We start from the raw sequence: 27,952 nt of genomic DNA, 5'->3' as shown, positions 1-27,952 counted from the left end.
TGGCATGTCACAGCACCACGTGACATCATCATGCTGGGCCAAAATGATGTCACACGCCAGTAGGCCTCTACATATTGTGTCAGTGACATCACACCACGGTATGACATCATCATGCGGCACCAAAATGCCATGATGTCAACCTCATGCCCCCTGCCATGCCACAGGACCCCCAGGCACCCCTACGGGGGGAGGGGTGTCAGCTGGGAGCTTGGAGCACCATGTGGGGCCCTCTGCACAGCACCCCACCCCCACGGGTCCCCTCCCTCCTACTAACTGGATCCCCAAATTGCTTCACCCCCGTCGAACAGCTGGGGCGCCCAGGGAACCTGTGGGGAGTCACACACAGCACTAGGGAGCACCTCTGGGCTCAGCCAGGGGGAAAGGGCACATGGAGTTAGGGTTGGCGCCTGTCCCAGTTTTCTCACGAGCGTCCCTCTGTTGAGGGAGCTGCCCTGGGAAATCCGCAAGGAGGTTCATACTCACACCAGCTGCCGGGTTGATGGGCTTAGGACAGAGACTCGGGGCACTACAGAGATGGCCAATCCTGAGCATGGCCTGCCTGTAGGGGGTCAATGGGGGTTAGGGAGCTTAGACTTGAAAGGTGTAACGCCAACAGGCCCCTGGTTGGCGGCAGGCAGGATCGAACTGGGGCTGGCTGGAGCTTAGAGCATGAGCCTCTACTGCACAAGCTAAAAGCCAACTGGCTCTTAGCTAAGACGGTAGAACAGACTCATTAACTCTCCCTAAGTGGTCTCAGTGCCACTAGCTGGGCCAGACTCCCACCCCCAGGAGGGGTGTGGGTTACAACGGCATCTCCTGAAAGACTCTCCCCCATGGCGTGTGACGAGTGGAACTGAATGAGAAGGGGCAGGTTGGCCTGGCACGGCCTCTAGAGCCTCAGCTGGCTGCGTGTGCCTAGCGCCAATGCCGTGCGGCTCTGGTGCCCGGCTGGGGCTCGGACCCGCTGCTGCAATCATTCAGGTGCTGACATGCCCCTCAGTAGACAGTTCTGCTTTTATTGCCACTTCTATTTCGAAGTCTCCTCCCGCCAGTGCTTCTGGAGCACACGCAAAGCATCATAGACTCAGAACCCAAACAGCCTCCGCCAAACTGCCCGGTGCATCTTTCCATTCCGGCTCACGTGGGCAAAGGGCTGCCACCCCGAAGCCGCCCGGAGAAAAGTCTCTGTACAAAGCACCGTAGCACACAAGGAGCTGCCGTTTTCTTTTAAAAAATAAATTTACAATTGAGAGCATTTTGGTACAAAATATATACATTCTCGTGTTAGGCCAGGGAGCCGCCCCGGCCGCAGGCGAGACCGTCAGCAGTGACAAACAGAAAGACCCTGAATATATAGAAAGAGAACCTCCTTGTGGAGTTTACAGCGTGACAAAAAGGACAGGTACAAAAATAGAATTGCAGGGAACAGGGTTCTGGGGCTCCCCCGCTGCCCCCTCACCCCACACTTCCGCAGGGCTTCTATCCTCTAGGCATGCTGCCATGGGGCTCCTTGGGGCCAGATGCAGCTGGCTGTAGGCAGCAGCTCCCATCCCGCCAAGGGGCACGATGGGATGGGGGGGGTTGGCTTCATCCCAGGTGAAGAGTCCCTGCTGGAGCAGTGGAGGGTGGCTGGGGGCCAGGGCCGGGCCATGCTTCAGGGCACGAGCGGATCCGTGGAGCGGACAGGCAGGGTTTAAAGGCAATGGGGTTACACCGCTGCCCATAGCGCTGGCCCAGGCAGACAGGCCCCTGCCCTGGCATAGGTAAGCGAGGGGCAGAGATGGGGGAGAAGCTGGGGGGCAAGGGGAGTCTAATGGGAAAAGAAACCCAGCCCCAGAGCGCTATGAGGGCCACATAACCCCCATGGGGGGCTCCGCCTCCCCTCCCCCTGCCGGCCCATGTAGGAGGTTCAGGAGGCTGTTGAATGGATTTAGGGCTCTTGCTCCGGTGGCTCCTGCTTTCCAATCCGTAGGTCACAGGTTCAAACCCCACCTGTGTCAGTTACTGCAGCCAGACTCCTAGAGACCAAGTCACCCTGGGCAGGCGGGGACAACCCATAGCTTTGAAACGGCGGGGGGGGAGGGCTATCGCTTTGAAACTACAGGGAAGTGTGATGCCTTCAGCTGGACCGACTCTGGGGGACAGAGGCCCTGGAGCCAGGGCTTCTCCCCAGCACCCCAATGCTGCTTCCCCTTGGGGGGCCCCTTTGCAGTCTGACACGCACTCAGAGCACCCCGGCAGCAGGGTCAGGGTCCCAGCACCCTGTCCCTCTGAGAGCCGGGGGGGTTGGAATCACAGTTGCTCTGGCTGGGGGATGGAGGAAAGGAGGGAAACGCACACGGGTGGGAGAAGCAGGAGGGATGAACCCGAGAAGAGAGGACAGGAATGGGGAGAGAGGGAGCTGGGAGCCTGTGGGGGTGGCCACAGGGGAATGCTGATCCCCACACCACATGCAGCCCCTCAGCCCACCCCACTGGCACCCGGCAGAGGGGACTGAGTCTCCCGCCCATGCCCTGGTCCCCCTGGGCGCCTGGCCCAGCTGGGCCGGAGTTTAAAGCTAGACCGAAAGCCAGTCCCAGCCCACCCCGTCTGCACAGCGGGGGTCGCCCCCCACCCCACCCCCGAGGGGGAAGGGCCGCGTGTTTAAAGTCCAGCCGACTCTGTAAACCACAACGTGCCGCAGCAGCAGGCCCCACGTCTCCCCAAGCACAGGGGCGAGCCGGGGCCGCGGCCGGCCAAAGTGCTGTAGTGTGACGGACCCAGCGCCTCCCGGCTGTCACTGGCTGCTCGCCTCCAGCTTGTAGGAGAGCTCGAAGAGCAGGTTCTGATTGTCGATCACCTGGAACTGCCGCACGTAAGCCTTGGTCTGCAGCTGGCTGGGCGAGGCCTCCAAATCCAGGCCTGCGGGGGAGGAGACGTCAGGGCGCAGGACCCGGGAGCCAGCAGCAGGAGGCGCTGCTCTGCCTCCCCAGGTGGAACTCACCCAGCCTGGCTCCTGCCCGCATGACGGGGGGCACCGGGCTGCTAGCTGCCCTGGGGCTAAGCATGGGGTCTGCCGGCCGGGGCCTGGCACAGGTGACCCAGCCGAGACGCAGCCAGGCCAGCCTGAGTCGGCTTTTGCACAGGTTTATGGCACAGGGCTTCAGAGCAGTACACCGGCGGCAAAGGCCCCGCACCGCGCTGCCAGCCCCTCAGTCGCCCTGGCTGCCGGGCCCGGAGCCCCCAGTCGGGACGTGCAGCCTGGGGAAGCAGGGAGCTCCGTGCCCCTCCTTTCCCCGGAGCCTGCGGGAGACGCTCATACTCACACAGGGGGCGGCTGCGGTACTTCCGGATTGTCCTCACTTTTTCGGCGATTGAGTGCTGCAAAGGAAGGCAGCCAAGCGGTTAACAGGCTGAGTGCTGGGCGCTGGGCCTGGCCCCAGCAAGGCAGGCAGGGCCTCGGGACTGTGGGCGCAGCCCCCCAGGAGCCCACCCGTGAGACGGGCAGGCAGGGCAGTGAGCCATCCAGGACCCCAGCCCGGAGAACCCCCCCCAGAGCCCCCCAACCCACAAGGGACAGGCACTGACTCTGGGCCCACCCCGTGCCCACCCAAGGCGCCCGATCCAGCTGGCACTACCCCTGCAGGGGTGTTAAACAACAAACAGCTGGTCTGTGTGTGCCAGCAGCGGGTGCCCCCCCGCCACACACACGCCAGGTGCAGGTGGGGGAGGGGATTTGGACCCGGCTGTTGTTTGTCTCTCACAGCACCTGGAGCCTCACCAGTGCCCGCAGCAAGGCTGGCTCTGCCCCCCGACCCCCATCGTTCCTCGCCGCTCCCCTGCAGGGGCTGTGATCTGCAGGTCACGCAGAGGAAATTCCACCCCGGGGCCGATGTAGCGAGACCTGGGCTCCGGTTTCCTACACAGGGCGCCTGGATCCGTGGGTGAGAGGGAGCGCAGAGCCCCAGGCCCCTCAGGCAGTGCCCAGCACAGATCCAGGCGGGGGCCAGGCAGGCGAGACGCAGGCTGAGCCAGGAACCCGGGTGCTGGGAACAGCTGGATTGAGCGGCTGCGGAGCAGCGATCCACAGGCAGGGAGGAGGCTTGGAGGGGACAGGACACTGTGGGGTCTGGTCATGCCGTGCCCGGGGCGAGGCTGCCCGGGTTCGCTGTGGGGACAGATCAGCACTCCAGGGGTCCACACCCCGCAGCCAGGTCCTTGGGGAAGGGGGGATGTTGGCTCCCAGCCCATTGAGAGCCCAGGTGTGGCTGTAGCGCAGGGCACACAGAGCTGCCATCCTCATGGGGCACAGGCCGGACAATTCACGTCCACGGGCCGATCCCCACAGCCCCGCACCTCACGCCCCAGCGCGGAAGTGAGGGCCCAGCACAGCTCGGGGGGTAGGGACACCCGGTGCCTGCTGGGCACAGCTTGGGGGGGAAGGATGCCCAGTGCCCAATGGACACAGCTCAGAGGGCAGAGATGCCCAGCACCCGCCTGGCACAGCTTGGGAAGTGGGGAAGGGATGCCCGGCACCCGCCCGGCACAGCTTGGGGACGGGGGGGAGGGATGCCCGGCACCCGCCTGGCACAGCTTGGGAAGGGGGGGAGGGATGCCCGGTACCCGCCTGGCACAGCTTGGGAAGGGGGGGAGGGATGCCCAGCACAGCTTGGGAAGGGGGGGAGGGATGCCCGGTACCCGCCCGGCACAGCTTGGGAAGGTGGGGAGGGATGCCCAGCACCCGCCCGGCACAGCTTGGGGAGTGGGGGAGGGATGCCCAGCACCCGCCCGGCACAGCTTGGGGATGGGGGGGGAGGGATGCCTGGCACCCGCCCGGCACAGCTTGGGGAGTGGGGGAGGGATGCCCAGCACCCGCCCGGCACAGCTTGGGGATGGGGCGGGATGCCTGGTACCCGCCCGGCACAGCTTGGGAAGGGGGGGAGGGATGCCCGGCACAGACGACAGGGATGCCCGGTACCCGCCCGGCACAGCTTGGGGAGTGGGGGAGGGATGCCCGGTACCCGCCCGGCACAGCTTGGGGAGTGGGGGAGGGACGCCCCCCCCGGTACCCACCCAGCACAGACGACAGGGATGCCCGGCACCCGCCCGGCACAGCTTGGGGAGTGGGGGAGGGATGCCCGGCACAGACGACAGGGATGCCCGGCGCCCACTGGGCACTGGGGGAAGGACAGGACAAAGGGCAGGCGGAATCGGCCCAGGGCGCACGCCAGGCTCTTGGCCTCCAACATGCTCCCCCCCCCAGGTGCCTGGCTGTGAATGGGCCCGGACCCAGGGTGCCGCCCCCCTGCTGAAGGGCACTGACCGGCTGCGTTAGCGGGGGAGCGACCCGGCGCTTTGCTCGGCAGCCAGCCCAGAGCCCCGGGGGAGGGGGGGGTTAAAGGCAAACCTGAACGGGGTGCCATGGGGGGAGGGGATCTCTCAGCCCAGCCCCGCCCCCCAGCTATGGGCCAGGTGGGGGGAATTCTGCTCGGTGGCCAATCGGGAGCTGCCCCGTTTACACCAGCACAGGGGAGCCGAGCTGGACAGATCGGGCCAGAATCTCCCCAGGGCAGCGGGCGCCCCCCAGGCTGGCCATGGCCCCGCTCCCTGTGCCGGGCAGCAGCCCAAGGACCCCATGAGCCGAGCGCTGGGCACGGCCCCGGAGGGGCTGCGGGAATGAGTGCGTCGCCATGGCAACACTGGCTCCATGCGGCAGCATGCACCCCACCCCGCCCCCGCCCCCGCCGGCTGCGCCAGGCTGAATTTGCATGAAGGACGTTCCCAGGACAACGCCAGTTAATCCCATGGGGGGGGAGGCGCTGCAGGGGGCTGGGGGATCTGCCACCTGGGGTCCCATCCAGACAAAAGCAGAGCTCACTGCCCTGGGGGTCTGGTGCTGCGACACCCCCCACCCCAGACACCAGCTGTTCTCAGAACCAGGCCAGGGGCTTGCAATGGGCACACGGGGCCGTCACCCTCTCTGCTATCGGCCTGCTGGGTGACACTGGCCAGGTCCCGTCCCCACCCTCTGCCTCAGTTTCCCCTCCCACCCTGTGTGAGCTCCTTGGGGCAGGGACACACTCTGTGCGTAACACACATCAAAGGGGAAGGGCCTCACCCAGGAAGAGCCAAGGAAAGAACCCAGGTGTCCTGGAGGATGAAACCCGCTGGGGAGAATTGGATCCAGGGGTCTCTTCCTCCAGGAGGCCGGGGGGGAGGGGGGACTCACCAGCTTCTCCACGTTCACCAGCCCGTCCAGGAGCGTCTTGCTGCCCTCGTGCACAAACGTCAGGTCTGGGGGGCAAAGGAGGAGGGACAAGGTGAGCGCAGGCAAGACGGACTCTCCCCCCCCCTCCTGGGGGCTGCGCTGTCCTGGGCCTCAGCCCCTCCCCATGGGCACCTGGCTGGGAGATGCCCACGCCCCGTCCATAGCCCTGCAGGCAGAGGGATTCCCAGGGCTGCGGGTCATAGACTCTGCCTGAGGGCGGGACATGGCCCCTAAGCGTCTCAGGAATCCTCAGTGTCCCAGCGCTGAAATGCAGCCCCTTCTGGGGCGCAGCGCGGCAGCTGTCAGTGCCCAAAGGAAAATCCCGGGCGGGTGGCAGCGGGGGGAGGGAGCTCACTCTGCCCAGTCGAAACATTGCCAGGAGGCCCCTGTTCGCCATGAGGGGCTGTGGGGGCACCAGGGTTTTACCATCTCCTGGGAGCAACAGCAGCTCAGGCAGCCCAGCGCCTCCTGACACCGCCCTGGGGCAGTGGGGTCAGCACTGACGGTGAAGGGAAAGTGCCCCCTACTGAGCCCTGGGCCCCACTCCCTGCAGCACAGCTGGGGAAACTGAGGCACAGAAGAGGGAGGGGAGTTGCCCAAGGTCACCCATGAGACAGAAGCAGAGCCAGAAGCCCTGTCCAGCAGCCCCCCAGCTGTAACCACTAGGCAACGCTTTCCCTGCACGACAAGGTGCAGACACATGGGCCCTCGGCTGCCGGGATTGGTTCCCTGCGTGGCCACGAGCGCTCTGGGGAGGGGGCAGTGGGGAGCACCTCCCAGGAGCCCCCAGGCCCCCCCAGGGAGGGACCGTACCTGGCGCTCCCTGCCGGCCCACGGCTCACCTTTCAGGATGAGGGGCACGAAGGGGATGAGGGGCGGGTTCATCTTGGAGAGGACTTCCCGGTAGGTTTTGTGATTCCGGCAGGGGTCCTGCAGGGGGAGGGAGGACAGGTCAAGAGGGGGTGCTCCAGGGGACCCCAGCCTGGACACCCCAGCGGGACCCCAGAGAGGCTGCACGAGGGGCTGGGCGAGGAGAACCAGGCCTGGGGCGAACCCCGCGGGGGACCCGGACCCACCCTGCTGAGCCTCCCACGCGCCTGGCCATGCTGAGGTACATGGGGCCGCGCCGGCGTCAGCCCCGTTAGCACCCAAGGCTCCACTCTGGGCAGTCGGGCCGGTGGCTAAGATCACAGCGTTGGCAAGGCCCAGCCCCCCCAGTGGGGGTCTCCAGCCGGCCGGCTTGGCTGCCTCAGGAACACGCTGGTTCCAATCCCCCGGCGGAGAGCAGCGCCCCTGAGGGGTTACCCGGGGTGCCACCAGGTATGTGCCAAGTGGTGTGTGCTCAGCATGGGGGGGGGACCCACCTAGGTCCCCGATACTCAGACCCACCCTGCACGCTGAGCGAGGGGGCAGATGCAGGCCGGTGTTGGGGGTAGGGGGTGCAAGGGCTGGGGTGGGAGGATGGTTCCTGCCACGGCACCAAACGTTATCCAGGCCCCTCTCCGCGGCAGCCAGGGGCATGTGATGCGCACCTCCCGCCAGGCTCACGGAGCTCCCAGCAGGAGGCGCTGGGGGGCTGCCGCTTGCCTTGCCCAGCACAGGGGCAGGGCCATTGACCGGCCGGTCCCCAGCCCCCTTGTGTTTTCCCTCCTCTCGGCTGCGTCCTTGGGCTGCTGGTTAACTCCAGTGGAAATTCCCGCTGGAAGTCCCCGGGAGCGGAGCCGCAGGGGAATATTTCCACCCCCCACCCTGCCCTTGTGCAGGTGCCAGGTTACCCAGGTACCTGTGGGGGCCCAGTCCTGCCCCCCAGCACCTTGGCACAAGAGCGGTGAGCCAGGGGTGCCCTTCCAGCCCCCGCCCACTCAGCCCAGCCCCCAGGGGCGAGGGTCTCACCGTCAGAGTCTCAAACTTCCGGAACAGGTTCTTAAACTTGCCTGGAAGCTTCTGAAAAACAAAAGGAACCGAGAGTGCCCGGCCATGGGGCCAGGTTCAGACCCCGCCGCCTAGCACCCCCCTGTGCGTGTGCCAACCACATGCGCACTGGGGGAAAGGTGCCACCAGCTCAGGCTGGCACATGGGCACCGTGGGGACTCAGCTCCATCGCAGGGCACCATCCCTGGGCAGCGAGGCGGAGCGGGGTCACTGGTCCGCAGGGATGGGGCTGGGAGGCTGCCGGGGCTCAGGAATGCGCAGCTAATCCCCAGCCTGGGCAGGGCTCTCGTGTGCAATGGGCCGGGCCCTTGTTGGCAGAGGGAGAGGCCTGGGGTTTATTTCCTGGGTTTGTTTACTTGGAGGGAGGAAGAGGACGATAAACAGCAACCAGGATCCCCCCACGTTTTGCAGCTGCAGAAGGAACCGTTTTCCCCAGCACTGAGATGCAGCCACCTCTGGGGTGGACCACGGCAGCGGCTTGCACAGCTGCGGAGCAAGGCTGCGGAGCCTCTCCAGGCAGGGAGGGCGAGGCACTGCACACTCAGCTGAAACCATGGGGCAAGGCCGGTGTAGGACAGGGCTGGAATTCAGCCCGGGCATCGGGGTTAAAAGCTAACTCAGCTGCAAAGGGCAGTCGGCAGGGTCTGTAATGCCTCCAAAACCGTCCCAACCTCAGAAACAGCAGCTCGGGCCCCTAGCACCACGCTCGGGTCAGCATTGCCTGCCAGGGGAGAGCGCCCCCTACTGGGTCCCCACCCCAGTCGCTGCAGCACCGCGCCCCCTGGGGCATGGGGTCAGCACTGCCTGCCAGGGGAGAGCGCCCCCTACTGGGCCCCCACCCCAGTCCCTGCAGCACAGCGCCCCCTGGGGCATGGGGTCAGCACTGCCTGCCAGGGGAGAGCGCCCCCTTCTGGGCCCCCACCCCAGTCCCTGCAGCACAGCGCCCCCTGGGGCATGGGGTCAGCACTGCCTGCCAGGGGACAGCGCCCCCTACTGAGACCCCACCCCAGTCCCTGCAGCACAGCGCCCCCTGGGGCATGGGGTCAGCACTGCCTGCCAGGGGAGAGCGCCCCCTTCTGGGCCCCCACCCCAGTCCCTGCAGCACAGCGCCCCCTGGGGCATGGGGTCAGCACTGCCTGCCAGGGGAGAGCGCCCCCTATGAGCCCCCCCGGGTTCTCCTTAGAGGTCTCCCCCCAAGCACGGCCCGGGCTAGGTGCCGTCCATGATGTGAGGTCACTGCCAGTCGGAGCAAGGCGACCCGGCTGGCTCAGATGGGGGATGGGGAGCCCTACCCTGACCGACGGGGGGTCCCAAACCCTGGCTCCCGCTCCCCCCTCACCTCCCAGGTGAGCCGTAACCGGCTGACGGCCGCGTTGTCCAGCCCCATCACCACGGCGTAGAACGACAGCATGTCCTGGTTCTGCTTGCAGCTGGGGAGACGGAGCAGGGGGCTCAGAGCCAGCCACTAATGGGTTAAAGGGGAGAGATCCTGCCCCCCCAGCCCGGCGGGAGGGGTAAGGGGCACGCAACCCGCTGCCCTCCAGCTGGGCAAGCTCTGGGCACTGGGGCATCAGGACCCTGGGGCAGGTAGAGCGCAGCCCCTTGGCCAGCCGTCCCCCAGCCCCGTGGCCAGCCCCGGCCCCGATGGTGCCAGTCAGGGGCCCGGCAGCCTCCTGCCCAGCAGCGGCCACATCCACACCTGACCTGCCTCACACCTGGCAGCGCCGAGCTGAGGCCGAGGGACCGGGGACCAGGACCGCAAGGGGGGGGCCCTGTCCACTGACCCGCCCCGGCCCCGTGCAGGCCCCTCGGTCCCCGCGGAGGGCAGGACGCGGCGCTCACATGGCTGCGATCTTGATGAACTTCTTGAGCAGGTGTGCGCGCTTCCCCAGCGACTCGCACAGCAGGATCTCGGTGGCCACCCAGTGCTGCACCTCGCTGCAGCGCTGCAGCAGCAGCTCCAGGTTGGCCGTCTCCCGCCGGCCCCGCTCCCCGTGGAAAACGTAGTCCACAAACTCCAGCTGCAAACCACGGGAGAGGGGCACGGTCGGTGTCGCTCCGCAGCAGTGCCCCACAGCCTGAACCCTGAGCTCCCTCCGGTCACCCTGCCCCCTCCCATACAGAAAGTCTTAGCAAAGCCCCACACTGCCCTGTCAGAGGGATGACGGGCTCTGCAGCACCGTGATCTCGTGGCCAGGACTGAGAGCGAGGGGGGGACACCTGTCTTCTGGGAGCTTGACTGAGACCCGCCAAACTCACGTCACGTATGGGCCAAACAGCTGTTCGCTGCTGGCCTAGGCTGGACTCAACCCAGCAGGGAGCAGCGAAGGCCCCGTCTTAGAGCTGGGCACGAAAAGAAAAGCAGTTTGACCCCGTCGAGAGCGTGGGGCCAGTTTCTGTTTTGGTGCAGAAATCTCAGATTTTTGTTGCCTCCCCCCAATTCCCCAGCATGGTCTGCTCCATATCGCCCCCCCCTGCCCCCCCCGCGCCCTGCCCCCCTGCACGCAGCCCCCCCGACCTCACCTCGTGGACGCAGCGGAAGAGCTCCCAGTGAAAGGCCGTCATGTGATTGGCTATTTCCTCGGCCTCCACGCGGTGGAGCTCAGTGTCGCCTGGCGAGACCTGGATCTCCTCGGGGAGCGGGACCTGGGGGAGACCTGCCATGAGGCTGTGGCCTTAGGCTGACTATGCGGAGAGGGGGCAGGGTGCCTCTGTAGCAGCCCCCCCCCGCCGTGGGAATGTGGAACTGCCCAGGGAGGGGAGCTCCTCCCCCACCAACAAATGCTCAGAAGTGGGGGGAACCACACAGCTAAAGCGACCAGACCCCAGTTTAATCACTCGCTCGCTCGGCGCTGGGCCAGTAACCCAGTGGCTCTGTGGCCACGTGTCCCTGGTACAAAGGGCACCTGCATGGCTGCCCCCCCCCCGACGTACCGCCAAGGTGCCAGTGCTACATAGGGACTGCAGTGAGGTCCAGCAGTCAAGAGGTTAATGGTGGCACTGGTGGGAAAGGGGGTCTTGCCTGGTGGTTAGATCCTGGGAGCCCTTTAAGATTTCATGATGCTTTTTGCAAGAGTCGGGACATCGACCCCAGGGCCCCGGCCACATCCCAACCCCGGGGACTCTGCTTTGTCCCCTGCAGCTCCAGCTGGATACAGGATTTCTAAATTCCCACCGTGCACTGCCAAGCAGCTGCCGTCCCACCCCAGAGGTGGCTGCATTTCAGCGCTAGCGCAGTGATCTCAGGGTTAGGACGTTTTTCCAAAAGCACTGGGATTCCCCAGAACCACGGGAGACCAGCGATCCGTCCCCAGGGGTGGAGACAAGCAGGATTCTGGGCACCAGCATCCCCAGCCCCCCTCTGCTTGTGGCACAGCTGGCGCCATCTGGCTGCCCCTAGGCTAACCGGCAGGAAGCCGGGCTCTCCTGGGGGCGTCCCCGGTGCCGTGCCCGGGGGGGGAGGGGCTCTCACCAGCGCCTCGATGGCGTCCTTCGTGCAGGCAAAGAGGTGGCTGTTGATGCCCAGCGTGGTGAAGACGCACTCCTCGCTGGGCTGCAGCAGGGCCTTGTCTGGGGGCAGGAGAGACGAGGGCCGGGGTCAGCGGTGTCCAGCACGGCTCCCCCAGCCACGAGGCCCCGGGGGCGGGGGGCCTAGGGCTGGGGGCCAACCAATGCCAGTCTCTCTGCTCAGAACGGGGCTGGCTAGTGCCCAAAGGTTTGTGACCCAGCCTCTGGGCCCTGCCAGGCTCGCTGCCCCTCAGCCAGCCAACCAACGGCCCTCAGGCTCTGCCCCCTGGCCTGGAATGGGGGGGGGGCGGCAGGCTCCTGAATCCGTATCAAGGGGCCTTGCGGAGCTACCAGACCCTTGAATGCCCCGGGCGGGGGGCTATTCCCCCACCCACGAGCCAGCGGCAGCCAGGGCCAGCCATAAAATATCCTCCCCGCCCAGACCCCCCCGGGCAGCGGGTCTCTCGTCCCCGCCCAGACCCCCCCGGGGCGGCGGGTCTCTCGTCCCCGCCCAGACCCCCCGGGGCGGAGGGTCTCTCATCCCCGCCCAGACCCCCCCGGGACAGCGGGTCTCTCGTCCCCGGCCAGACCCCCCCGGGGCGGCGGGTCTCTCGTCCCCGGCCAGACCCCCCCGGGGCGGCGGGTCTCGTCCCCGGCCAGACCCCCGGGCGGCGGGTCTCTCCTCCCGCCCAGACCCCCGGGCGGCGGGTCTCTCATCCCCGCCCAGACCCCCCGGGACGTCGGGTCTCTCGTCCCCGCCCAGACCCCCCCGGGGCAGCGGGTCTCTCCTCCCCGCCCAGACCCCCCCGGGGCGGCGGGTCTCGTCCCGCCCAGACCCGGGCGGCGGGTCTCGTCCCGGCCAGACCCCGGGGCAGCGGGTCTCCTCCCGGCCAGACCCCGGGGCAGTGGGTCTCGTCCCCCCCCAGACCCCCCCGGGGCAGTGGGTCTCGTCCCCCAGACCCCCGGGCGGCGGTCTCGTCCCCGCCCAGACCCCCCGGGGCGGCGGGTCTCACGTCCCCCCCCAGATCCCCCCGGGGCAGCGGGTCTCTCGTCCCCGCCCAGACCCCCCGGGGCAGCGGGTCTCTCCTCCCCGCCCAGACCCCCCCGGGGCAGCGGGTCTCTCCTCCCCGCCCAGACCCCCCCGGGGCAGCGGGTCTCTCCTCCCCGCCCAGACCCCCCGGGGCAGCGGGTCTCTCCAGGGTCTGCCCAGACCCCCGGGGCGGCGGGTCTCTCGTCCCCCCCCAGATCCCCCCGGGGCAGCGGGTCTCTCGTCCCCCCCCAGATCCCCCCGGGGCAGCGGGTCTCTCGTCCCCGCCCAGACCCCCGGGGCAGCGGGTCTCTCGTCCCCGGCCAGACCCCCCCCGGGGCGGCGGGTCTCTCGTCCCCGCCCAGACCCCCCGGGGCAGCGGGTCTCTCCAGGGTCTGCCCCAGCCCATCAGCTGGAGACTGCAGAGCTCTGGCGTGGCCCCAGTGCCCAGATAACCCGCAGAGCGCCCCCTACTGGCACCTGGGGAGGACCCCGTTACAAGCTCACTGGGGCAGAGGCTCTGTTCTGCCCAGGCCACGGGGACGAACATGGTTCTGGCTCAGGGCATCGGGCGGCCCTGGAGGAGGTTGGCGCATCCTTGGTTTGATGCACAGCAGGTAGCCAGGGGCAGCGATGCCAGGCCGGACCCTGCCCAGTAATGGCCCTCCCAGCCCCAAGGGAGGCTGGAACATGCCTTGCACTGATACCCCTCGTCCCGCCCAGGCCAGTCACCTCCAGACGATGCCACCACCACCAGGGCGAGGGCTTCCTCACGGGCGCTCGGCTCCTCCGAGTACTGCAGCTTCTCCGTCACCGCGGCCAGGATGTCCTGCACCGAGGCCGAGAGGCGGCTGCGGATGGTGACGTAGGAGTGGTCGGCCATGTACACGCGGCAGAAGACTGCAAGGAGACAGACGAGGGAGGGGTGGGGGGCTGCTGTGGGGGTGGAATCTCAGCCACATCCCCCTTGCCCCATCGCCGGCGCCCCCCGGTGGGAGCGGGCAGCAAGGTCCCGCTGTCATGAGCCTGCGGCCATATCACCCCACTGATGGGCATGGGGGGCGCGGCCCCCCAGCTGGGGCTCTGCTGGCAGGGTCGCCTGGGGGCTGCTATTGGATTGGGGTATGGGGAGATCAGACATGGGGGCAGCGGACAGTTCATTCTCAGCATCTCTTGGCACCCTCCCTCCCAGGCTCCCAAAGCGTCTCCTGCGGCCTGGCCGCGGGGCTGATCCCCCACTTTACAGATGGGGAAACTGAGGCACAGAGCGGGGAAGGGACTTGCCCGAGGTCTCCCCGCACTACCCAGTGGGGGCAGGGCCCACATCTGACACCCCCAACAGCCACTCTGGCAGCTCGCCCGGAGCCTCGGAGCTGCTGCCGGCTCGCCCAGAAACTGACGCGATCATGGTAACGAATGCAGGCAGCAGGATGTCCCCCCGGTGCCAACCACCCTCCATCGGGGGCAGGAACCCAGCGCTGGTGAGTGGCCCAAGCCGCTACATCCCACCCCCACCCCGCGGAAGGAACCCAGGCGTCCTGCCTCCCAGCAGGGAATGGGATTCTGGTGGCTGTGCCCGGCTGGGCACTCGGACCCTCCCCACACTCACTCTCATCCGAGCCCCGGAAGGCCACTCGGGTCTGGAGGCAGGAGTCGATGCGCCGGAAGTGCCGGAAAAGCGGCTTGACCTGCTTGCTGGGTGGCGGGGTCTCCTCGGGCACCCTGCAACCAAGTGGGGGCAGGTCAGGGAAGGGGGCAGGACTGCCCGGGGGGGACGGAGGGCTGCAGAGTGGGGACTAAGCCACACTGGGTTTTCACGAGGCCCTGGCCCCCCAATAGAAATATCTTTGGGTGCCACCTAGTGTCCCCCAGTAGCAACCCCTGTGCGCCCAGGTCTGGGTACCAGCCCCGCGCCGGCCATCACTGGCAGGGCCCGGATCGGGGCCTCCTGGCATTACCGTAACGCTGCTAATAGCGGGGCTGCAATTGCAGGGCCGTGGCTCAGGGCAGCGCGGCTCCGGTTAGCCCGGCGGGGACCCCGCGTCACTCACTTCAGCTCCACCGTCTCCACCAGCTGGTGCAGCCTCAGGATCTCGTCTTCCAGCTCCGGGTAGAGGGAGGCGTCTTTCATGATCAGCAGGTAGAGATCCTGCGGTGGGGGGGAGCACACAGGGAGGGGGAGTCTTAGGCTGCCCGGCCAGCAGGGCTCCCCCAGCTCAGATCTGGCCTGGCACTGCCCTGAGACACTGGGGAACAAACCGCCGCCCCACCCCCGGCCATGCTGGTTTTCTGGGGGGCGCCGCCGAGGGGATTGCAGGGCCCACGTTCAGGCTTGCAGAAATACGCAGCGACACGTCACCGGAGAGACAGACTCCCTGGGGCCGGGGGGGCCGGGGTCCCACACACGGGGGAGGGGGGATTAAATCCACTAGGAAGAATCGGGGCAGCCGGGTGGGGGATGTGGAGCAGCCCAGAGAGTGACATTGACCAACCTGGCCGAGCGCAGAGGGTTACTCAGCCGCGGGCAGAGAGGAACTGACGACTCCCCCCCAGTGACAGACCCTGGGCTGTCCTGCTCCGGGGCGGGGACCCCCCCCACCCCTCGAGCCGCCCCCCGGCCCCCACACACCTTGATGACTTTCCCAGCGCTCTCCTCCTCCTGCAGAAGGCCCTTGTAGGTCTCCAGGAAGTGCAGGAGCACGGTCAGCACGGCCCGCTTCCTCGGGAGCGCGGCACCCTCCTCGCAGCCGGGCAAAGGGCCCCCCGACGCCAGCAGGAAGGTGGGCAGGGGGTTAAGGGAAAAGAGACCAGGGAGCTGGGGGAGGGGAAAGGCGCTGAAAGTCTCCCCTGGGGCACCGAGCGCCCTGGCTACTGCAGCAAGAGAACCCTGCAGCGCCGGACACCTGGGTTCATTTCCCGGCTGCCCCCGGGGACAGATGAGCTCAGCTCTAGAGGCGGGTGCTGAGCGCCCCGGGCCCTGCTCTGCATCCCATGGGCCCTCGGGTGGGGCAAACAGGGGTGACCCCCCGGGGAGAGACGGGGGACAAGAGCCTGAGTGAGGTTACGTGAGTTTCACTGGAGGACGCCTGGCCCCACGCAGGGCCCAGACATGGGGCACGGGCCAGGGCAGCCGGCTGAAGCGAAGGGTGAGGCAGGACACGTTGGCTCCTTCTCTGCTGGGCGACTCTGCTTCCGGTCACGCCGCGAGGGGAGCCCCGGGCGTCCCGACCCCGGCCTGCCTGGCGTCGCTGGCTGCACGGCCCGCGCTGGCACAGGCTGAGACCAGCCCCGTTACCAATAAACGGCAGCAGGCCGGGGCCGGCGTGCAACCCTACCATAACAAACCGGCCCCGCCCGCTCTCAGGAGCAAACCAGCTCCTCACAGGAGACCCTACAATAACAAACCAGCTTCTACCCGCCGTGTATTTCCGGTTTGAGCCTCCACCGGGGCTGTCGGAAATCACAGCCGGAGTGTGGCTGTGTCCGACGGCCACACGGCGAGCGACCACCTCCTGCTGGAAGCAAATGGCCGGGCCAAGACCCCCCCCTCCCGCCCCCCACGTCTGGCCCGGCGGCTCTCCCCCCCCTCGGCTGTGGAAAGGGAAGAGGTGAGATCGGACCCCCTGCCCCTCCCCCGAGCAGCCCTGCCCCTTCCCACTGCCCCCAACCTCCCGGAGGGGCCTTCCCCGAAGGATATCGCTGGTGCAGCTGCTGCAGCAGGCGCTCGGTCGGCAGGAAGAGCGAGTGAGTGAGGATGACGTCGTCCAGTAGCACGTCTAGGGGAGAGACAGACCCGGGGTTGGGGGCTGCGTGGGGCAGGCGGGCGGCGCTCTGTGCCCACAATGCCTCCTGCCCTGCCCTGGCGGTGGCATGGCTGGGCCACGACACGAGGGCACCCAGTGGGCGATGCACAAACACCGTGAGCACCGCGTTAGTCAGAGGGAATTGGCCCCATCCCATCCCTTCCCCCGGGGGGGGGGGTAGTACGTAGCATGTGCACCCACATACTGCCCTCGCACACACACAGCCCTCGCACACACACATGTGCCACCTTCACACACAAACACATGTACTGCCCTCACACACACAATCCCTCGCACGCACAATCCCTCGCACGCACACGTGCTGCCCTTGCACACATGGTCCCTCGTGCACACACACGCCTGCATCAAAGCTATTAACAAGGGTGGCTGGCATTGTTAGCCCTGCTGGGGAAACTGAGGCACGGGCCGTGGGGCGGACTCGCTCAGTTCCAGCATTGTGCATAGACCCAGGCGTCCTGTCACCCACCTCCTGGCGCCAGCGATTGGGCAGCAGTGCCCAGCTGCCCCGCTTCCCCCAGGGGGCCGGCCCGGAGGGGCCGTGGGGGCAGCCCGTTCGGTCCCTGACCTGCCGGGACGCGCTGGTATCGATCCCAGGCTGTCCCCATGCCAGGAATGCTGGGACTCAGCCCCTGCACATGGACTCTGCCCCCCGCCCCCGCCCTGACCTCCTCCTCCACGCCGGGGGCCAGCGAGGGCTCTGCCCCCATGAGCCATGCCCGCCCCCCTGCTCCTTGATCCGGTCCAGCCCCCTCGCCAGGCGAGCCCCTGGCACGACCCTGGGGGAGCAATGTCCAGCACCCCCAGCAAACCTGCCACCCCCCCCCCACTTCCTACAGCTCGTCACGGAGTCCCCGGGCGATGCTCTGGGGCTGCTCCCCACCAAGCCAGGCAGGACCCTGGGGAGCCTCCTCTCCCTCGGAGCAGCCTGGCTGCAGGGCAAGCAGCTCCCACGGCTTCACCTCCTGGGTCTCTCCTTGGAGCATTCAGCATCCTCTGCCCCTCCGTGTGCTTCCCACAGCGAGTCCGCCCAGGCGGGGTCCTGGGGGGCCACAGGGTCCTGCACCCCCACTGCGCAGTCAGACGTGACTCTCAGCCAGCCAGTAACACAGAGGTTTATTAGCTGACAGGAACAGGGTCTAAACCAGAGCTTGTAGGTACCGTGAACCGGACCCCTCAGCCAGGTCCATTCTGGGGCCCAGCGAGCCAGACAACCCCGTCTGCCCTCACTTCCCGTCCCCAGCCAGCCCCAAACTGAGCCCCCCTCCAGCCCCTCCTTCTCTGCTGAGTTCCTTTCCTGGGCCAGGAGGTCACCTGACCTCTTTGTTCTCCCCCACCTTTAGCATCCCCTTGCAGCGGGGAAGGGCCCCGGCCTTTTGTTGCCAGGATACACAGTGTCGGCCATTTATGCACACTGGAGACTTAAGAAATGCACAGGGGAAACTGAGGCACCCACACAGTATTCAGAGGAAACATTAAGAACAGTCCCACTTCCTACACCCCCATATGCCCCCACCCAGCCCCTTCATACCCCACCTCATATCCCCCACCCACTTTATACACCCCCATATACCTCACACCCCATATACCCCCACCCACTTTATACACCCCCGTATACCTCACACTCCATAAACCCCAACCCCTTCATACCCCACCTCATATCCCCACCCCACTTCCTACACCTCCCATATGCCCCCACCTTCTTCATACTCCCATATACCCCATCTCATATACCCTCCACTCACTTCCTACACCCCCATATATCCCCACCCCATACACTGCCCCACAGCATGCACCCACCACTTCCTACACCCCCACCCCATATACCCCCATTTCATATACCTCCCCAAACACACGACATCACCCCCTGAGCCCCCACTGGCATGCAGCCGCCTCTGGGGTGGAACACGGCACCCGCTGAAGTCCTGCCATTCCATACTCAGACGAGCCTCCCCGCCGGCTCCAGCGGGTGCTTTGTCCGAGGAAGCCCAGCGACGCCACGAGCCAGGCCGGAAAACGGGGGAATGAGCCTTTGGCATCTGTCAAGATGAGCCAAAGCGTTTTTATAAATGCAAATCCCTTCGGTTTCGCTTCAGGCCCTGTGGCGCTGAGCCCCGCTCGAGCTCCCATCACCCGACACCAAAAGCCAGCGGGAGGCCGAGCGCCCGCCCCCAGCAGGGCAGGAAATTCATTCCCTGTCTTCCTAACTCCACTGTGTGTGCGAGGAGCCTGGAGTCAGAGCAGAGAACCCCGACTCCCAAATACTCTCACCACAGCCAGCCCCGAGACGCTGCCACCTCTAGTGTGCAGCCCAGCAGCCGACTGGAACAGCAGCAGCACAGGAGGCAAATTCCCTGCAGCTGATGCGGATCGACAGAAAAGCAGCCACCTCTAGGGCATAGCACTGATTTGTTTAACAGCACACGGGTCAGGCAGGGAAGGAAAATCCTATACCTGACTGAGGCTGCGGGGGTGGGGCGGGGGTAGGCAGGAAAGCCAGGCTAACACCCCCCCAATATTAGTATTCGTAGCACAGGGTGTTGCTTAGAGGCCCCAACGAAGACCAGGGCCCTGTTGTGCCGGGCGCTGCACAGAGACAGACAGTCCCTGCCCTGAGCAGGTCACAATCTAAGCAAACAAGACAAGGGGTGGGAGGGGAAACTGAGGCACAATGCAGGGCCATGACACGGCACAGCTGGGAATAGAACCGCAAGTCCTGCCTCCCCACCCAGCGTCCCTGCCGCCAGGCCAGGCCAGGCTGCCACAAGCAATCAAGCCCTCACTAGTGATTCTTAGGGCCTCAGTCCACTAGGCCGCGCTGCCTCTTGGCAGGTCTGGGACGAGCTCACGCAGCCAGCACCTGGGAGCTGCATCTCGCCGGGCTCCTGACGCAGCCGTTGGGATCCCAGCCTGGCACACGCTGCCGTGGGCACAGCTGCTGGCTGGCTAATTGGCGCTGAAGGAATGCCACGTTTCTCTCTGCAGGGGCGCGAGGTACCAGGCGCCCGGCAGCCACGGCAGGGGGAGACAACGAGGGCAAACCCAAGGAACAGAGCAGCCCTGGCAAGCTGGCTCCCTGCCCGCTAGCGAATCCGGCTCCAATTAATGGCCATTAGACAGGAGGCCGCCTCGCTAGGCCCCAGTGAGATGCCAGGCCGGCGAGGCCATGAGCAGCACAGACCCCGTGGCACGGAGCGAGGGGCCCCGCCTGCATTGCCTGGGGGCAGGCGGGCGGAGAGGAGGGGTCGGGGGTCAGGTCTCAGCAGGAACCCCATTCGCTGGGTCACTTCCATCGTAGGCCCTGTGAGCCCTGCCTGTGCAGCACCCGGCCCGCCGAGCCCTGATTCCAGCCAGGCTCCTGGCGCGGCCCCAGCACGGCTAATCCACAACAGGGCTGGGCCCGAGCGTGTAACAGCAGCACGCGGCCCGGCCCAGGGCTCCACACCCCAGCAGAAGGGGCGGAGGCTGAGGGGGGCGCTGAGACTCAGAGGGGTCCCCTTGTGCCACCCAGGAAGGAGCAGAGCCCAGACGTCTCAACTCCCAGTGTCTTGCTGTAACCACTAGTCTGCATTGCCCCCCCCCTTAGCCAGTGGCAGCACCCAGGGATCCTGACCTGTCGTCTGCTGCTCTAATCACACGCCCGGCCCCAGACCTGGGAACAGACCCCAGGAGTCCTGACTCCCAGTCCCCCCCACGGCTGTGTTTGAACAGGGGGCACACGGACGCTGGGGAACGGGCCCCCCCGCCCTGCCGGCTCTTTATTTACAGAGCAGGTACAACCTGAGCAGGGCAGTTGGCTCCCACACCCACCGCGCCCTGCCAGCGTGCCAAGCCCTGCCCAAGGAGCAGCTCTAGGCCTACGGTCGTGCCAACAGGGGGTTGGTTAGCACCCAGTGCGGGGCGGGTTCTGGGCTGCACACACCACACCACACACCCCCACGAGCCAGGGGGAGCATTTCCCAAAGGGGGTTTGCAGCAGAGTATTGAGAGAGTCCTGGGACCTCGCCGGCCCGGCCTGGCTCCCCGGTGCCCGCTCCCTGGCACGGCCCGTTGTGCTGCTGCCGAGCGCAGCTGGTGCCCGCCCCAGGGAGAGAAGTGAAATTGCCCAGGGGCTGGGGGGGCATTTCCCTGGGTTGGGGGAGGGGATTTTAACTGCCGGGGACCCCGGTTTGGCCCGGCTCCGGCAGGGTGACCTGGCCTCCCCCCTTCTCCACTGCTCGGAAGATCAGACCCCAGATGGCTTCCGGCTCCAGGGCATCTGGCCCCCTGCCCCCGAGCCCCCTTGGCTCTGCGCGACGCGCTGCAATCTCTCGGGCACCCCCGCCTGGGCAAGCTCCGCCTGGCAGTGGGGTCGAGCACGGCCCGCAGCCCACAGGTGAACGCCGAAGCTCCTCCAGGTGGGGTCTAAAGGAACCAACGAGCATCTCCCCTCACGGCGCCAGCCAAGCAGCCTGCTTCCTGCCCACTCCCTCGCTGTGCCCAGTGGCCCGGGGGAGGGACCCTCTCATACCCTGCCCACGCCGCCCTCCCAGCCAGCCGCCTGCCACGGGCTCACGGGGAGAGGGCACCTGCCGCGGCTCGATGCCGCTGTGCAGTCTCTGGGCGGCAGATCGGCCTAGGACCAGCCGCAGCAAACTCCCGCTTCCCTGGCCCAGGGCGACCCCAGGGGTGAGCCTAGCGCAGGAGCCCAGGGCTCCCTCCAGCCTGGTGCGCGCCCCCTGCCCCGCGGCATCGGAACAGGGAGTGCCAGGATGACAGTGTTACAGCCGGACCTGGAAAGCGCAGCTCAGACTGGGCCCCGTGGTGCCGTGTTGTCACAGACAGTGACAGTCCCTGCCCCATAGAGATCTCAGCCTAAACAGACACAGGGTGGGCGGGGAAACTGAGGCACGCAGAGAGGAAATGACTTGCCCAGCAGGTCAGCAGCAGAGCCAGGAATAGAGGCCAGGAATCCTGACTCCCAGCCCTACCCACTGAGTCACACTGTCCCTCCTAAGATGTCTCTCCTGCTGCACAGGCTCAGAGCAGCCACGAGCCCAGCGGCCCGTCTCGGCCTAGGTGCTACAGAGGAAGGTGCATGGACGGACTATACAACCATGCAGTTCATGCCCTAGCCTGCCTCCAGGGGATGTTCCTTCCTGACCCTGGGAAGGTTCTGGTTGACTTGTGCCCTGATGCATGAGGGTGTATATCCCTCAGCTAGGATTGCAGAACAGACCAGATGTTCCTTCTATTGTCCCCGGGGCTGAGATTGGGGATCTCTGGGCCTTTGGGATCACGGTCCCTTAAGGCCTTTGGAAAATGCCGGGGTACGTATTTAACCCTGTCCTGAATCATACCAGGTCCTCGACCATGTGGCTATACCTTGGGGCAGTGAGTCCTGCAGGTTAACGGGGCGTCTGTCCCCCCCGTGTATAAGAAAAGGGGATTTCCTGCTAGCCGCATGGTCGGTTTGTCTGTTACATCTGAGTGGCTTCGTCCGCCCGTGGGCTCCCCGGTGCGTAGCCACAGAGCACACGGGGGCCTCAGCTGCTTCCCTGCCGCAGAAGATGCGATGGAGCCAGACGAGACTCCGAGCGGGACAGGACAGGACAGCAGGGACAGAGGGAGGCTTCCTGCTACATGCAGCTGGGAGCCAGTGGAGGTGCTGCCTGTAGCGGACCATCCTGCTGGTCCATATGGCCGGAATCCAACCTAGGACCAAGGCAGCCCCGGGATGGCCCCTTTGGCTTTCCCTTGCCGTGGGGACCGTACCCAGGAGGCCTCCCAGAGGCAGGGTCCTTCCTTCCTTCCCCGCCCCAGACACTCAGACCCCCCCAGCCCCACCCACCCCAAAACACTCCTCAAAGTGGGGAGAGGCCAATCCGGCTCCTGGGTTTTTCTCACGAGACCGAGGCTGCTGGGCTGGGAGCCCAGCGCCTCCTAGGGGAGGCTCAGCACCGCCTGGGCCGTGCCCCTCACCATACAGACCCACGGAAGCCAGGAGGGCGGAGCTGGAGCCTCAGGGAAGCTCCCAAGCAGGAACCCGCATGCGGGGCAAGCCCGTGCTCCAGAACAGCTGCAGGGTGCGAGGGGCCGCGCAGGCTCCCGGGGAGCGAGCGGGGGGGGGGGGCTGCTCCCTGCCCCGGGGCTCCCGCCAGGCAGCGGTTCTGAGCACCAGGGAGTAGAGAGCAGCCGCTTACTGCAGCGAGGGGAGCTGGTGGGGGGCTCCCAGCGCCACTGCCCTCCCCTGAACCCCACCTCTGCCAGCCCCCCCAGCTATTCACCCCAGCTGGGTCCTCAGGGAGCCCCCGAGCTGACCCACGCCTGGCAGTGAATGGGCCCCAGGGCAGCAGCAAGCAGGCTCTGCCCCTCTCCTGGGGGCCATCCCCTGGCACCAGGGAGGGACCGGGGGCCACTCAGTGCCAGGCATCCCAGCAGCTCAGACATGGGCCCAGCTCCAGAGCCCACCCCGGTCAATGAGATGCCTTCCATTGGCTGACGGAGCAGGCGCCAGCCCCCCCTCCCACCCCCGAACCACAGCCAGCATGACCCGCTGGTACCCCCCACGCCCAGCCCCCTCTGCGAGCTGCCGGCCCCATGGGCCCAGCCGCACTCCGAGGTGGGACACAGCACCTAATGCAGGGAGGGGGCAGGGTGTGGTTTAAATACACGCCCAGGAGTCAGGATGCCTGGGTTCTACCCTGGCCAGGGGAGGGAGTGGGGCCTAGTGGTTAGAGCAAATGGGGCTGGGAGCCAGGACTCCTGGGTTCTATTCCCAGCTCTGGGAAGAGAGTGGGGTCTAGTGGTTAGAGCGAACGGGGCTGGGAGCCAGGACTCCTGGGTTCTATTCTGAGTGCTGCCAGTTTTACTGCGTGACCACGGAGGAGTCACTTTCCCCCTGCCCGTGGGGCTGCCGACAGCGGGGTTGGAGCGATCGTCGTTAGCGCCTGGAGCCCCTGGGATGGGAATCGCTCGGCAGGCGCATTGTTCCGCTGCCGCCGGCTCAGGACAACGCCAAGCTCGGGATCAAAGCTCTGCCACTCTGCACACGAGGGAACTTTGCACCAGCGAGCTGGAGATTAAGCAAATCCTTCGCACAATGGAGCCAGGGCTCTGCTGCCAGGGTGGTCTGTGATGAGGGCTGCGGGGCGGGAGCACGGAAATCCTTCTCTTCCCCAGGCTGGGACCTGTCCTGACATTTCACCCCCTGCTCCAGAGCCTGCTTTATTGTGAAAATCCGGATAATTATACCCTGCACCGCATGGGGAGGCAATGTACATGGAGGCACGTGTCCCGTGGTTATTACAGGGGACCGGGGGCCAGGTCTACTCCTAATTCTGCCCTTGATGTGCTGCGCAAGGCTCCGCCTCTCATTGTGCCTCAGTTTCCCCATCTATATACACTATATGACACCGCTCCTGGGAGGATCTCATAGTGCTTCAATCACAAGTTAGCCCCACAGGCCCCTTGTGACATGGGTAAAGGGACCACTTCACCTGACACTGAAATGCAGCCACCTCTGGGGTGGAACTCAGCAGCTGTTTAACAGCCGCATGGCCACCGGCACTGCTGGCATTGCCCATGCACTGGGCAGCAGGAGCAAAGACAGGCATCCAATCAGAGGGCTCTGCCGCCTCCCAGGGAAGCCGTGCTGGACGCCCAGGATCCCCCCACACCTGAGCTCAGAGATGGACAGGAGGCCTCCTGCCAGTGCAGAGATGGTCCTGATCAGACCCCCCCCCCCCCGCTGCTGCTAAGGTCCCAAGCAAAGGGGCGACAGCCCTTTCCCCGTGTGCCCACTGCACCCCCCGACTCGGGCAGGAGAGTCCAGGCCCGGAGGGTGGTTTGGTCGTTCTCCCCACCCCCGCACAGACCCCCTTCGCAGGCGACATTCAAGGCGCTGAGGGTGAAGCTCTGGGTCACTGCAGTGGAAGGAGCTTTGCTAATTCTCCAGCACCCACATGGGACCGCGCTGGGGCCGTGCACAGACATGGGGCCGGTGCAAGGAGCCCAGGACCCCTCGCAGGGCAATGGCCCCATGATGCATCTGGGCACCCCAGCCCCCGCCCTGGCCTGGGCCACATGGGCCTGTAGGGCCACTGCCCAGCCACAAACCACCATGGAATGCGCCACGACTGGCCAGGGTCTTGGTGAGGGACCACAGACAGCCAGAGGCGGGGCTGCAGGTCGGGAGTGAGGGGCACCAGCAGAGCGGGGTGGGGAGCCCAGGGGCTGCAGGTCGGGAGTGAGGGGCACCGGCAGAGCTCAGGGTGGAGGGAGAGCCCAGGGGCTGCAGGTTGGGAGTGAGGGGCACCAGCAGAGCGGGATGGGGAGCCCAGGGGCTGCAGGTCGGGAGTGAGGGGCACCAGCAGAGCGGGGTGGGGAGCCCAGGGGCGGCAGGTCGGGAGTGAGGGGCACCGGGAGAGCAGGGTGAGGGGTGGGGAGCCCAGGGGCTGCAGGTCGGGAGTGAGGGGCACCGGCAGAGCGGGGTGGGGAGCCCAGGGGCTGCAGGTCGGGAGTGAGGGGCACCGGCAGAGCTCAGGGTGGAGGGAGAGCCCAGGGGCTGCAGGTTGGGAGTGAGGGGCACCAGCAGAGCGGGATGGGGAGCCCAGGGGCTGCAGGTCGGGAGTGAGGGGCACCGGGAGAGCAGGGTGAGGGGTGGGGAGCCCAGGGGCTGCAGGTCGGGAGTGAGGGGCACCGGGTCGGGAGTGAGGGGCACCGAAGCTCAGGGTGGAGGAGAGCCCAGGGGCTGCAGGTTGGGAGTGAGGGGCACCAGCAGAGCGGGATGGGGAGCCCAGGGGCTGCAGGTCGGGAGTGAGGGGCACCGGGAGAGCAGGGTGAGGGGTGGGGAGCCCAGGGGCTGCAGGTCGGGAGTGAGGGGCACCGGAAGAGCGGGGGATCAGGGGGAGGAATTGGTGCTGTGTATCGGGACTGAAGGCCCCTCCCAGGGCCGTGCTGGAGGGAGCGTGAACAGCCGGTACCTGCTCCGTGCCTGGCTCTAGCCCAGCCGCACAGACACGAATTCCACCCCCTGCGTCTCCCCAGAAGCCAAATGCCGCCATGTGCTGCATCGCCCACCCCGGCTGGGGGTCCCGCTCCCCCGTGCCCGGCCTCGACTGAGCACAGGGGCAGGGGCAGGCACGGGGAGCCGGGGCCATCTGCCACTGGGATCTCAGGTGGGGAGCCCGAGGCGAGACGGGCAGCTTGTGCCAAGGGCCGCGGCTCCCGCTCCAGCCAGCTGCCTCCCGCTGCCACCCAGGCTGATTTCAGCACCGGAGCAATGTTAAAGATTAACCGGCGGCTCGAGGGGCAGCCGACACCACCTGGGCCCCGGCGGCACCGCTGCTCATTTCTGAGCCCCCTGCAGCCCCCTCCCCAGGGCCGTGCTCGCCAAGGGCTGGAAAAGCCAGTCCCTGCCCAGCTGGCCAAGGGGGGCCTCCCCCACAACCACCCCTCTCTCCGGAGGGGTCCCCGGCCTCTGCCACAGGCTCTCCCCAGACATGGCGCCTCCTGGGGGCTCCGTTCTGCAATGACACCGCGTACCGCCAAAGTGGACAGCTCCTCGGGAGAGGTGACTCCAGGCCCCCACCCCGTTACCACAGTGCAGGACCCTGCAGCCTCATGTGGATACCCCAGGCCCTGCAGGGCCCCTGACCTTCACCTAATGGCCTGACCCTCCCCCTCTGTGACAGAAACCAACCCCCACTTTCAACATGCACCTCGTCCAGAGAGTCAGACCCCCCCGGCACCATGGGCACCTGCTGATCCCCCCCCTGGCACCAGTCCCCATCCCCCCGGCACCATGGGCACCTGCTGATCCCCCCCCGGCACCAGCCCCCCTCCCCCCAGCACCATGGGCACCTGCTGACCCCTGCAGCCCCCAACCTGGCACCATGGGCACCTGCTGACCCCTCCTCCCCTGCCACCACGGGCACCTGCTGATCCCCTTCCCCTGGCACCAGCTCCCCTCCTCCTGGTACCGTGGGCACCTGCTGACTCCCCCCTTTCCCCCACCATGGGCACCTGCTGACCCCCTCCTCCCCCTGCCACCACGGGCACCTGCTGTCCCCCTGCAGCCCCTCCCAGCACCAGCCCCACGGCACCTGCAGCCCCTCCCAGCACCAGCCCCCACGGCACCTGCAGCCCCTCCTGACACCAGCCCCACGGCACCTGCAGCCCCCTCCCTGGCTCCGTCCCTTACCTGCGCCGCAGCCCTGGCCGTGCGAGGTCGGCCCCCCCCCGAGCCGGTCCAGCAGCGCCCCCAGCAGGCGCTCGGGGCTGTCGGGCGGCCCCGGGGGCCAGCAGCAGGTGGCGGCGGGGTCGGGGCTCAGCGGGGGCTCCCCGCCGCCGGGGCTCAGCTCCTCGGAGGAGAAGGACGAGGGCGACCGGAGAGCGGCGTCCGGGGGCCGCAGCTCCAGCCAGCGCCCGTCGCCGCCGGGCTGGGCCGGCTCCATGATGCCCGCGGGCTCCGCGGCGGGCTCCCGGAGGAAGCCGGGCAGCAGCAGGCGGGAGACGCTCTGGCGGCGCTGCAGCCCCGGGCCGAGCCCGGCCCCGAGCCCAGCCCCGGCCCCGGCCCCGGCCCGGCCCGCCAGGTGCGAGCTCTGCTTCTTCAGGAATTTCTCCAGCGGCTTCATGCCCGGCCGGGCGGGCGGGCGGCGCGCAGCGGGGGCGCACGGGGCGCGCAGCGGGCGCGCAGGCTCCGCGCTGCGCTGCGCTCCGGGCACGGGCGGGGGGGGGGGGGGGTCCGGGGGCCATGGGGCCGGGCAGCCCCGGGCTCGCTCCCTGGCGCAGGCTCCGGCCCCGGGACCCGTCCCTGCCCGGCTGCCGGGGGCTCTGCGGCGGGGCTGCCCCGGCTCCCCGGGATGCGGGACTCGCACCCGCCCGGCGCCTGTCTCCGCCCCGGGAAGGTAACGAGCTGCAGGCCCCGCCCTCGCCCGCTGCGCCCCGCCCCCCGGTCCCCTCCCCCCCTCGCCTCCACATGTGACTCTTGCCAAGCGAAACACCTTGATCTGGGAGCAGGAGCCTGAGAATAAACCCGGGCCTGGCGGGGGGGGCCAGGGGACCTGGGTGTGTGCGCAGCGGGGGGTGAGAGGAGAATCACATCCGTGCTGGGGGACCTGGGTGTGTGCGCAGGGGGGGGTACCCTGGGGGGGGGGGGGGGGGGGGGAGGAGAATCACATCCGTGCTGGGGGCAGGGACCTGGGGTGAGAGGAGAATCACATCCGTGCTGGGGGGCGGAGCAGGGGACCTGGGTGTGTGCGCAGCGGGGGGGGGGATACAGCCCTGGGGGCAGGGGGGGGGTGAGAGGAGAATCACATCCGTGCGGGGGTCAGACTTGGGGGGAGCAGGCCCCTTTGGGGCGAGAGAACAGAGAAGGACCTGGCTGTGGGGCAGGAGGTGGGGATTTGGGGTAACACCTGCGGCCCCTTGGCTGTG

General features: G+C 67.1%; 1 protein-coding gene across 2 annotated transcripts; it reads right to left on the bottom strand.

The window, feature by feature from the left end:
- Positions 1-26: 26 nt before the first annotated feature.
- RAPGEFL1 (Rap guanine nucleotide exchange factor like 1) lies at positions 27-27,150 on the bottom strand. 2 transcript variants are annotated; one of them, XM_039516461.1, is made up of 15 exons: positions 26,718-27,150; positions 16,411-16,489; positions 15,343-15,493; positions 14,765-14,862; positions 14,323-14,435; positions 13,446-13,613; positions 11,652-11,749; positions 10,703-10,825; positions 10,022-10,200; positions 9,519-9,609; positions 8,141-8,191; positions 7,090-7,177; positions 6,209-6,273; positions 3,306-3,360; positions 27-2,901 (listed from the first exon to the last, which is right to left on the bottom strand). In XM_039516461.1, the coding sequence occupies exons 1-15, from the start codon at positions 27,148-27,150 to the stop codon at positions 2,777-2,779; spliced, it is 1,917 nt and encodes a 638-aa protein (XP_039372395.1). In that variant the 3' UTR covers positions 27-2,776. The 2 variants fall into 2 exon arrangements, with proteins under 2 accessions (XP_039372395.1, XP_039372396.1); XM_039516462.1 differs by lacking the exon at positions 26,718-27,150 and adding an exon at positions 18,474-18,673 and having other exon boundaries at positions 29-2,901.
- Between the last annotated feature and the right edge of the window lie 802 nt (positions 27,151-27,952).

Source organism: Mauremys reevesii, linkage group 27 (genome assembly GCF_016161935.1).
Source record: "Mauremys reevesii isolate NIE-2019 linkage group 27, ASM1616193v1, whole genome shotgun sequence".
NCBI classification, from domain to species: domain Eukaryota; kingdom Metazoa; phylum Chordata; order Testudines; family Geoemydidae; genus Mauremys; species Mauremys reevesii.
The sequence above is the reverse complement of the archived record's forward strand: the minus strand, read 5'-3'. Positions and strand labels throughout refer to the sequence as shown.

What these genes read in the sequence shown, in the direction of transcription:
- RAPGEFL1 (XM_039516461.1), bottom strand. Translation starts at nt 27,150, where the DNA reads ATGAAGCCGCTGGAGAAATTCCTGAAGAAGCAGAGCTCGCACCTGGCG. An exon ending in CTTCCGGGGCTCGGATGAGA is followed by an intron (nt 13,614 to 14,322) that starts GTGAGTGTGGGG and finishes GTCTCCTTGCAG; the next exon opens with TCTTCTGCCGCGTGTACATG. An exon ending in TGGTGAACGTGGAGAAGCTG is followed by an intron (nt 3,361 to 6,208) that starts GTGAGTCCCCCC and finishes CTTCCTTTGCAG; the next exon opens with CACTCAATCGCCGAAAAAGT.